This window comes from Ruditapes philippinarum, unplaced genomic scaffold (genome assembly GCF_026571515.1).
Source record: "Ruditapes philippinarum isolate M1 unplaced genomic scaffold, ASM2657151v2 ctg16607_1_1_1_1, whole genome shotgun sequence".
NCBI classification, from domain to species: domain Eukaryota; kingdom Metazoa; phylum Mollusca; class Bivalvia; order Venerida; family Veneridae; genus Ruditapes; species Ruditapes philippinarum.
Window position 1 is genome coordinate 23458 of NW_026852120.1, and position 12000 is coordinate 35457.

The 12000-nt window shown below is 29.0% G+C and overlaps 1 protein-coding gene across 1 annotated transcript; it reads left to right on the forward strand.

The window, feature by feature from the left end:
* Positions 1-3394: 3394 nt before the first annotated feature.
* LOC132749619 (uncharacterized) lies at positions 3395-8699 on the forward strand. The gene is made up of 5 exons (XM_060739463.1): positions 3395-3702; positions 6113-6621; positions 7156-7253; positions 7661-7750; positions 8241-8699. The coding sequence occupies exons 2-5, from the start codon at positions 6452-6454 to the stop codon at positions 8288-8290; spliced, it is 408 nt and encodes a 135-aa protein (XP_060595446.1). The 5' UTR covers positions 3395-3702; positions 6113-6451; the 3' UTR covers positions 8291-8699.
* The last annotated feature ends 3301 nt before the right edge of the window (positions 8700-12000 follow it).

Here is a 12000-nt window from a genome sequence, read left to right on the forward strand (position 1 = left end):
CACCACACTAAATACCGTATTCCGGTATATACCGGACAAGGCGCTTGAATGATAAAATGCTAAAATCTTGTCTTTTTACCCAACGGAATGAACTTTAACAGGTGTAATTCATCTTTTCACACCGAATCAAGTACGATAATCAAGGAAAAATGTAAAATTCGGCGAAAAAAACGATATTTGTCTATTTTGTGATCATGATTTCTGCAAGCGTCTAGAGGTACTGCTCCAATCCTGTATTGAGCTAAATCCATGCCGCTTTCCCTTTCTCTGCCGTCACAATATGTAAACCCCAGCAAAAATGAGCCAATCAACGGGCATGATCTGGAGTGCAGGTAACTAATACCTGCACTCCAGTTACCGCACTGTTCATGTATATGTATACGATTTAACTCTGACACGTTTTTAACAGAATGGTCCCCAAACTATGATACAACTTAAACTAAGAGGCAGAATCGTTCAAAATATATTTATGCTATTAGCGTATCTTTTTTATGTGGTATATTTAGCAGGCCAATGTATCCTCACCTTATTATTTGATCAAATAATAGAAAGTTGATTACAGTACACTGTTAGTATTGATTAAACTACGATTTACGAGGGGCATATTTTAATTAGTGGAAACGGCAGAACGTTTTTATAAATAAGTCATACCTGTGAAAAATCCTTCAAAATATTTACGGTTGACTTTTACACACTTTTCCAGCCTCAGAATCCATTTTTAAACTGTTCTTAAGGTATACTGTTTAAACACTGGAACCTTTCCGACGACACTACGGGCTTCGACCGTGAAGGAGAGTGATCAGGACTATAAGCGGTATATAGCAAAAAACCTCAATTCTCGGCTCCTCAAAATAAGCTTGAACCAAGGCTGACCGGTACGCAGATTCTTTATCATTGAATAATTTGATCCTGAGCAAATTTTTAAATTATGTGTGTAAACATTTGTTAGAATAATCATACTTTTAATACACTTCTCCAGACTCTTTACTATCTTTAATTGTACACGTCAAATTTAAATTTCTATTACTAAAACAATGCTATTTCTATAATCAAATTTCAATTATCTGACAACATGAAAATTAATTTTCTTGCGTTTTCCGTTGCTTTGTAACGGCCAATTATCGTCTATTCCCATCAAAATTACATTTTGATTTAACTACATGTATTTGTATTGAAACTATATTAAAAAAGGTACTTGAGTTTGCGATTATTCTTGATTTGCAAACTTATTCCGGAGGCTGATAATTATAATGCATACATATTCCAATATGATTAAAATGGTATTGTTTAAACCATAGATTGTGCTGCGTTAGTTATAATGAGTTTCTTTTCCTTACAGGCGATGGTTACATCAGTCATTTGGAGAGGAACTATTACAAAAATTAAACAACAGTACATTGGATATGATATATAACACAAACTTCATTGAGAATTACGTGTTGTTCAAATAACCTTAAATATATAAATATAATGAGGTGTTTCACACACAATAATATAATGGTTTTAGATATTATGAAAATCAAATTATAAACTAATCTTATGGTTTTCATTGGCCAGAAAGTACAGTAATGAGAAACGGAAGCCTGTAATTGAATTGCGTTGGTGTGTGACAATTATTTTAACGAATAACATTAAAACTGATGTCAAAGTAAGTTAAACCAATAGGAGGATGTATTGTAAGTGCTTTAGCTCTAGTTCATAAAACCTGACATTTAAACATGTGACACTTATATCTGTTGCACACGTTGATAACGTTACGTTTATCTGTGATGATTGTAACTACCTTGTGTTATAAGAAATTACTATATTTAATTTAATTCAATATTTTAATCTTCTAAATCTTTCTGAATTATCTCGAAAAATATTATAATTTAATTAATTATATTATAATTATTGATTATATTATCATGATCGTAGTGGCATTCAGTGAAAGATCTCATTCGTGATTTGTCTTATCTTTTAAGTACTGCTTCTGTTCGTTTGTTGTAATAATCATTAAATAACTTAAATACCAGGCTGACATTCTTACTACGAGATTTAGTATGTTTGTATGGCAAAGAAACTTATAATATTATGGTTGCCGTTGATTTGATAAAATAACATAGTGAATTAATATTCCGAAAATATTCAACGAAAATAAGTTGAAAGAAAACTAGGATACAGTCATCTGAACTTCTTACGTTTCTCAAATCTTATAACAAATGTCGGGTTGCATAGATAATTTAAATTGCTAACTTTGAAGAGAAATGGCAATCGCAGAAACAAGACTTTTGCATTTAGATATGAGTTTTACATTACGATAAGTGTGATAGTGTTGCATAGACTTCTTAATTAATAAATCAACAGAATGATGCACAAATCCAATGCATATTAATTTTTCTTTTTATTTTTATAATCAAATATTATGTAAATATATTTTCTGCATGTTGTGTTCTGAAACTCACATGCATGATTTTGTTTTTACTTTCTCCAATCAAACGAACTAGGAATAATAAATTGTTAATGTCAAGTCAATGAAGTCATATAATCAACAGGCGAATACGCCTGTAGAGATAATTGTCAGGTTCGGTTAGTTAACAGCTAGCAGTAAATTATGCTGCAAGAAAACTTATCATTGCCAAGACAGCTCTTGTTCTATCAACAGACGTTTCTTATCAGAAATAAAACTGACAATTTGATTCATGATGCATTAAAATGAGTCACTTCCGAGCACAAACTGAATACAGTTTATTTGATTTTTGTTTTAAAATGTTTGAATGCTAACTGAATTAAAGGATTTCTTTATTCTTATATTTTTTCTATCACTGTTTATATGTATGTATGTATGTATGTATGTATGTATGTATGTATGTATGTATGTATGTATGTATGTATGTACGTACGTACGTATGTACGTACGTACGTACGTACGTACGTACGTACGTACGTACGTATGTATGTGAACGTATCGTAACAGACTTCGCATTACGTTAAAATTTGTTGCAATTAAATCCAAACGCAAACGAGAGATAAACAACAGCGCTTTTCTACAGCTTAAACCACCAAATTATTTTAAAATGATAAAAAATCATGTGACGTTGCTTTATTTAAATGCAATGTACCCATTTCATATTTCTTTATATCACATATTTGTAATATCAAATAGTCCGTAATTTGGTATATTGACAATTTCTATATATTTTCCTCTATGATATCATTTGAAAATAAATAAATAGATAATTCGTTTTTCATTTTTCTTATATGGACTTTCTCTAAATTAGTTACTGAAAGGCCTCAAAACATTTTCCCGACTCGTTTTTGATATTTGAAATAAGGATCCCTCGGAATAATTAAATGTATTAAATGTATTAAATGTATTGACAACTAATGTTATATCATTTATTTAACTAATTATCCAATGAAAACCGTATTACAAATTACGTGGCAAGCATAAATCATTGTGTCATTTATAACATTTAACATATTCTCATTTGCTTAAATTGCTACGCTCAACGAACAGAGCAAATTAAAAGTAACATTGTGCTTTATTATACACTATCAAATCGTCTTTACTTTACATGACATTAAAACAGGTTGATATGTACTACATTTAGAGAAAGGCGTTTGAAACATCACCTTTGTGTTTCAAAGTGTAACTTTATTCTGCTACAATTTATCTCAAAGGATAGATAGACAAATGAACTAGTTTTGGATTAGTTGAACGTACGTTTTGTTTTTATTCTAAAATTATTGGAAGATAAAGGAAGGTTATAACATAAATTTAGTTATTTTAATATAAATAAGTGTCAGCGTACGTAAATGTAATGTTTGTAGATCCAACATAGTGTAAAATATAATTTACAAAGACTACGAACAATACCTGTTTTAAAAAGTCACAAACATTTGTTTCTTGTAAAAAAAAATATTGAATGACATGGTATAAGAACATTTCAAATTGATTATCTTACAAACTTTTATATTACTTCAAATGTTTGATAATGGTATTTGAAAATTTGATAAAGCTATTTTTTATTAAAATATTAAGGACGCAATGTTATATAGGATTGATTAATATGAATATAACATATATATCCGATCGCTATAGACACTTTTATGAAAGTTCATGAACCATTTTCTAAAGATGATGACACCTAAAGGTCTATATAAAGAATGTTTAAGGAGTTGTCTTTTACAAAAAAAGAGAACTTTCTTGTTTAGAAAAAAATTATTCTAAACGAACATATTAGATATTTTGTCTAACATATGTGAAACTTTTTCTAAAATTATAAAAATTATAAATACATTAGAAATGTAAATTTATACTGAGCTAAATGTGTAAGGTATTTAAACATCAATTAATCGACAATTCAAAAAGAAAGAACGCGCAAAGTTACAAATACTTTGAGTACGTTCTCTTTAAGATATTTCAATATTGCTTGTGTTTTATTATGTAATAATTGTTTTCTTTTATAAAAGTGTTGTATCACTGTATCTTTGAAAGTAACGGCAGAAGATTTTAATGACTGTGTGAAATAAAACATATTCAAATATTAAAACCAGCAATTCATTATATAAACACTAGAATATAAAACTGACGTAAAAGTTTATGTTTACGACGAAAATGACATTTCAATTTATGCACTTTATAATTATTATAATCATTCATTTTTACACATTTAAAGCAAAATATATACATGTATACGAGTTAGTTATGTTGTCTTTGTAAAATTTAACGGGCCATCTTAAGAAGCTTTGTATCATGATATTATTTATCTACTTCTTGCAACTCATTAAATAAAAAAACTGCTTTAAAGAACTGGCGTTTAAGTTTATGTCACTAGTTAAAAACATCATACTTTAAGGACTTCATCATTATGATATATTTTGATACATCTTAAAACGTAATTCTAGTAGCCTTATCGCATAATATTATAATCGATTTTTGACTTAAACAAATAATATATGAAAAACAATAAAATTACCAATGCATCCTATGTTCTGAGCTGAAACACAGGAATAACACCAGATTTTTTAAAAATTTTTATGAGTATATCTGTTTATTTCTTACAGTTAACTTTACATATGTTAAGTATGACATATAATTTACTTCTTACTTTGACAATACATCAAAATCATGATAGTTTTAGCGGTTTAATATTCAAAAGGTATCATTCGTTAATTAAGCACACACAATTGTTGAAGACAACCATTATTCAGGTAGTTATATTGAGTATATTATCATGATTTTTTGTTTTGTTTTTTGCACAAGTCCAATGTCATAATATATTCATTTTCTTCCTGTCACGGTGCAAACTAAATTAGCACATCAATCTTGGGCAATAAGAATTATATATTATATAAGGAGTGTTTACCTCTACTTAGGATGTACATGTATATGTAATACAAGTAATATATGAATGCGTTAACATGCTCATTTTTTATAAAAGATAAACTCTTATTAAATAAATAATTTTATGTGAAAACACAAACAACAACATATACAATAAATAATAAGAATAAAAAGATTAAATAAAGTAAGAAACACTATTTAAGTTATGTATATTTAACTAGATGTTTTATAATCGCCTGAGGATAAAGATTATATTTTATTATACTGTTTTGGATACATCAGTTTCAGCTTTGTCTTACATAATTATCTAACCAAATAGCCTATTAATCATAAATTTCATGAAAATAAAGTAATTGGTCAACTGGTCTCATTAAAGTACATTTGTTCAGGTCATAACGACTCTGAATAGAACAGATGGTGGTCATTATTAGGAATTAGGATGTTTCTCGGGTAAATGGTTAAAAAGAGATAATTTTCTTGCTAGAATGTTATGTATCAAAGGTAATCTATTCATCTGGTCCGAGAAAACAGCGTTAGCCACAGGGGGAAACTATATAAACGTTTAGATATTATTAAGTATTCTATTAACTGAAGTATTCGGGGGGGGGGGGTGAAAGAAGATTTATAAAGCTTTGGATATTTCAATATTCAATATCGGTAGTGCATGCTTTCATAATATTGCAGACGACAATTTTAATTTTGGAAGTGTGTAAAGGAAATCAATGTTATTCCAGTGTATGTATTGTTGGGATAATTCATAGAGACGAAATGTTTATTCCTCAGAAACTGATTCCTTCTTGTGTGTTGTGAACCGGAAAACTAATCATATATTGGCGCGATAAATACATCACGCATATCTGACCTTGAAAAGACATTCAACACGGCTTTACATGTGAAACTTTTCGCAGCAGATCTGATGTTATGTGAATTGTAAATGACAATAAGTTTGATTAACGGTCGAGACATTATATGTCTTCAAGTCAATTTCTAACTTTATCAGAAATGTTTTATAATTATTAGATACTATCGTTTGGAAAAGTATTTCAAGGACAAATATACTATTTGATTAAATTCAGAGTTACATAATTGGAGAGAAAAACAATATATTAGAAAATACACAAAATGGTGTCGATGGCGTTATGCCTGTTAGAAACTGTGGCAACAATAGAAACAATGTTTCAGGTGACTCAACAATATGCTTTATTATTGGATAAAACTGTGATAAATACAACGCCTGTAAATGACAAAACAGGGACAGACACAAAGGATACAAGTGGCGGGATGCACCGAGCGTAAGTATTAAATTTTACATGATGTCAAAATTATCTCATTTTCTAAAATCTTTTTTAAACAAAATTATTTTTTTTTTTTGTAATGAAACAAGCCTTTTACATGCTTTGTAGTTGTATAAAGATATCATATGTAGTGCATTATTCTATATCTGCAAATACTGAACAATTTAGAATGATACAGTTTTAATTTCGCAAACCTTTTGAGAACAAAAACAAACAGAGAAACAATACGTGTATGTGAAAAGACGGATTTTTGTCATTATTAATGATTTATAAAATGATAACTACTTCATAGGATTAAATTAAAATCATAATAAGCCACTATTATATGAACATATTGCTTTTGTTAAAGGAGAGGACTACCATGAGCTATTGTAGCTCTCGGTCTAATTCCTTTTTGCTTAAATTGTAAAGCATTAACATGTATATATTACCTTGAATAAAAATATGTTTAAATCAACTACTTGAAATGTATCACAATACATCATCAGCTGATGTAACTATGTACTAAGCAAGTCATTGCTATCTTTTCAGATCCATTCATCACTATGCAAGACATGGTCTGTGCCGTACTTTCAATGGGAAGAAAAAACTCTACAAAGCTTTAAAGTCAAAATTTTGTCGCACAAAAAGTAAGCATACATGATTGCAGATTTTTTTTCAACAATACATAATAAAGGTGCTTATCTTCCCGCGGCAACTAACATAACTGTACCATTGCCAAATTACAACTATTCAATAAAAAAATCAGTTACCCAGGTCTGGAACGTAAATTAACTTTGAAATATGGTATGTTGAGAATTTTTTTGAACAAGATATACAAAAGTAACTATAATTTACAAACCTTGTATTTTTACGCTATAATTAGGTTGAAACGTTTCACAGGTTATCAATAGTATCGCAATAACTCCGTTAAATAATATTGATAATAAAGCTATGTTTAGTTCTACATGCTTCCCATTATATAATCATCAGACATATATATGCAACACGTTCTGTTAATACAATTCAATTCATTGCTTTTCATTTTCCCATTCAGTATCATTTACGGCAAGTTTCGTGATTGAATTATGTAGACGCAGAGATGGTATGCTTGACGAATTAGTCAGAGAATTATTCGACGTGGATGGTAATATTATTCATCGGATATATTTTTGTAGTTGTGTTATTTATTTTTATAAAATTTATGTATTGTATTTTAAAAACATGACTTAATTACATTCTGATCCAGTGATGTTACCAAACTTCATGATATAATAATATTTTAACTGTATCTATCATTGGTTAAGGTAGCATTGAAAAAAATATATACATTAGTATGCAATTCAATGATATGCGCTATTTTGATAAATAATACTAATGTGAAATGTCTTAAAATGATATGCATTATTTTGATAAATCATATCCAATTTTGGAATTTAGGTAATAAAGTTAACGTAATTTGAATTATCTGTAGCGTGAAGAAGTAACAGGGAAATATATTACGAATAATTGTTAGGACTTACACTAAGAAATTCTGTTTTCCTGAAGAAATGAATATTTGTACTGTGTGGTGACTGAATTCACTAACATTTTATCACATGTAATTTAAATTCACAATGTTTTATCTTTAATTTAAGGAGACGGCTACGTCACGCATTACGAAAAACAATTGTATGATGCTGTTTAGTGAGGCGAAAAGGTTGGAACACAGAAGTGACTGATAAGACTGATAATTAGCTAACATGAATAATCAAATGTACAAAACGTTTGATCGGGTGTGATTCACTCAGAAGTGATAATAACATTAAAAATGGATAACCTGCATTTAAATTTCTTCAACAGTTTCGCTTAGGAAAAAGAAATATTAATATCAGTCAATATAATGAAGTATGTCGGTATGATCAACGGAAACAGATACTTAATACCGTTGTACACTGTACAAGTATGCTACGTTTTTCGTTATTTTTTTTAAGTTGAATATCATAATAAACATAAGCCTAAGGGTGTTTATTAATCAAGATCGAACATTTGTTAATAAGAATGGTTGCATAAAAAAGTATGTTCACATTATTTGTTAAATGTTGTATGTTAAAAAGGGAAATAAAAATCTTAACAACTAAACTTTATGCAATTTCCTAATATTTTTTCTAATATTTTTTCTATTACATCTTTGTTTTTAATGGCATTTATGTGTGTGATTTTGTTTGTACGCTGTTTGTTGTTTGGATTTTAGATTGTGACACACTTTCGGAGTAAATGTAATATGACAACTTTCCATTTCAATAGTAAAGGGAAACAACAGGACTGGTGCAACTTTGTGCATGAATGTTGACACGAGCTTATGGAGTTCTTAAGTTTTAGAAATAAAAAGAAAACAAAACAAATTCAATTTACATTTTAGACTTATCAATGAGTCTTAACATTTAACTTTGACATGGGCGCCAACAACTCATGCTATTTGTGCGCATGTTTGTGTTATGTTATGTCTTACACCATGTGTTAAATAACCAATTATAACTCTTATCTCAACTCGAAATAAAGGTATCTCTTGTGAAACCAGTCGTTCATTAAAATATTGAAAAAAGTAGAACAAAACGCAGAACAATTCCTGTCTAATAGTTATCCTGCCATCAAACATGAAGGCTCTTAGCAATTGTCATAATAAAAAAGAGCCTGCAAAGTAATTTTGTCATGTGTTAACTAACAGGAATATCGTGTTGTTTTTTTTTGGGTTTTTTTCGTTGTTTTTTTTTTCCTTCTTTTTTATTTTTATTTTCCATATTTTACAAAGCACTGACATGTACGATACAATTCACTCTTTCAATTGTAAAAAAAAGTAACTAGAAAATGTGAGCATAACTTAGAGATCAATAAAAACAGTATTCGAGCCTCTCTTCTGTTAATAACTCATCGGTATCAAAGTCATTTCCTTTACTCATTTGATAAAATTACGTTACAGATAAATTGTATCCATCAATATTTGCAAAGATATAACTAGCCAAAATCAAGAATATTCAATGTTCTAGCAAACACATGCAAACACGTAGAAAAAGGAAACCTTTTATTTAAAATTCAACTGTTTCTTTGAAGGTTGCATGTTTGCTTTGTAAATTAAATAAATTGTAACCATTTTTGTTCTTATTTTTTTTTTTAAAAATTTATGTAATTTTTGTTTTGTTTTACAAGGGTACCAATATAATACAAAATTTTGTCTTGATGTTCGATCTTTGTAGTCTATTAGCTGGGGTTTATATATCTAAAGTTCATAATTTATCACTAAGTATAGCATCTGTAACATCTGCTTGTAAACCATCATTCTATATACATAACACATAATTATGAAAGCATGTAGTCATGTAAGCATTTAAACAATAAAGGCAAGTTCTATAGGATCTGAAGCCCGTTTAACACAAAATGATATGCCATTATTCACACAAATGAATCTCATTGAGTGCTGCTTAAAGACTGATATACAGTTTCAACGCAAATAGAAAATGTAAAAGTATAAGAAACGTCATAAAATCATATGAACAGTGAGACGCTTCCACTCCGTATACCAATTTACTGAATAGAATGGAAACGAGACGCACACGACATGAACAATTTCCCGCTAAGGTCAAGGGGAAGCAACTCTTAAAAGAAACAATACGGATAAGAAATAAGAAAGCTGGGGAAATCTCAAAACACATAATATCCGAAAAATAGAACGTGTAACATATGCATTTAAAAGACTTAAAACAATAACGTTTATAAACTTTAAATATAATTGAAGTCATCTACCTTAGCCATTTTCAAGCGTATAATGTATGAAAATCATGTCATATATCAAATTATCCATGTTTTCATGGACAAACTTCTTTAAAAAAATATAACTCTATGTACACCTTTCCTTTTTAGCATCAATTTATCAATGATAACTTCATATCGTTCAACGTCTATATTGTTGATACTTTTACCTATAATTAGTTTATTATTGTTTCGATAATATTTAAATCACGAGCATTTAGACACCAATTCTAGTAAGTCAATGACTAGGATTCAATAGAGATTGGTTACTGTGACAACAGCAAATATTAAATCCTAAATGACTTTCCTTTCAGGGATACACTTTTCGATTTTTTCCAATAAAATACTACTTAAATAACAACTTAAACATTTCCCTACTGGACTATTATTTTAATTTGAAACAGTTAATTTGAAATTTTAGAGATTGTACTATTAAAACATGAGCAAACAATGATTTACCAACGGTATAAAGAGGAGAAAGAGGCTTGTTACAGATTTATGCAATATATGTACATAAAACCAGCGATATATAACGTCTAAAATGTTTATCACACAATATTGATTAAATTGTGCAAGCTGTTATTTCTTTAAAAGGTCCATCAAGCCTAGAAATGGATACTCGTATATTTTCATTCTCAAATGCTTCTTACTTTTGATGTCTATGTTACCCATAGGTCATGAAGTTGAACCATCATCTGCTTCTTCTTTGGTTTAACAAGAAATTTACTTTTCTGTATGGAATTCAAAATACCACAACTTTGCTTACATTAATTTTTTTTTGTCTGGCATTTAGATAAAATAGATAAATACAGAATCATTCACATTCACATATTTCAGGAGAAGGTTTTACATTTTGATTTGATGCCACATGGTTATGGTCATAGGGAAATTTTAAGGAAATTTCTTCACAATAACAAGAGTTTCCATACCTAAAGGTTTGTGAAACTATTTATTTATCATACTTTTGTTTATACATGTACTTTTTAACATGGATTTAACTTTCAGCAACTGGATCAGAAACTCTAGACGCCTGCAGAAATCATGGGTTTTTTTTCGACAATTTTTATATTTTCAGTCATGATCGTATATGAATCGGTGTAAATTTATGAAATAGGTGCTTTAACGTGCGTTTGGGAGATCAAAACTGCATTATTCTAGCATCTAATCATTCAAGCACCTTATTCGGTATCAACCTGAATACGGTCTTAAGTATGTTTTAAGTCTCACACCATAAATTCAAAACTGATACAATTTATGAAATAAGAATACGAATCTCAATATGTAAGAGTTAAATAAAATACAGGCATAATTGACCTAATTACACATTAATTTTCTAGTTTTTCACAAATTGTTGAGGTGAACATTTGTTTTACTTCCTTTACTACATTTTACTTTAATGCCTTTACAAAACATCATGTTTCATAGCACAGAAAACAAATTATCGGTATGTAAACATGGTTTATAGCAGAGCAAATAAGTTATCACTTCTAAAATTTTTACGGAAAATATAACTACTTTTCTATTGACTTTGCATAATATATATTTCGATAAATCGTAAATAGTTATTATGACTTTTTCTTGCCATATTTAACTAATGAAAGACACTACACA

What these genes read in the sequence shown, in the direction of transcription:
- LOC132749619 (XM_060739463.1), top strand. Translation starts at nt 6,452, where the DNA reads ATGGTGTCGATGGCGTTATGCCTGTTAGAAACTGTGGCAACAATAGAA. An exon ending in AGTGGCGGGATGCACCGAGC is followed by an intron (nt 6,622 to 7,155) that starts GTAAGTATTAAA and finishes CTATCTTTTCAG; the next exon opens with ATCCATTCATCACTATGCAA. An exon ending in AGAATTATTCGACGTGGATG is followed by an intron (nt 7,751 to 8,240) that starts GTAATATTATTC and finishes CTTTAATTTAAG; the next exon opens with GAGACGGCTACGTCACGCAT.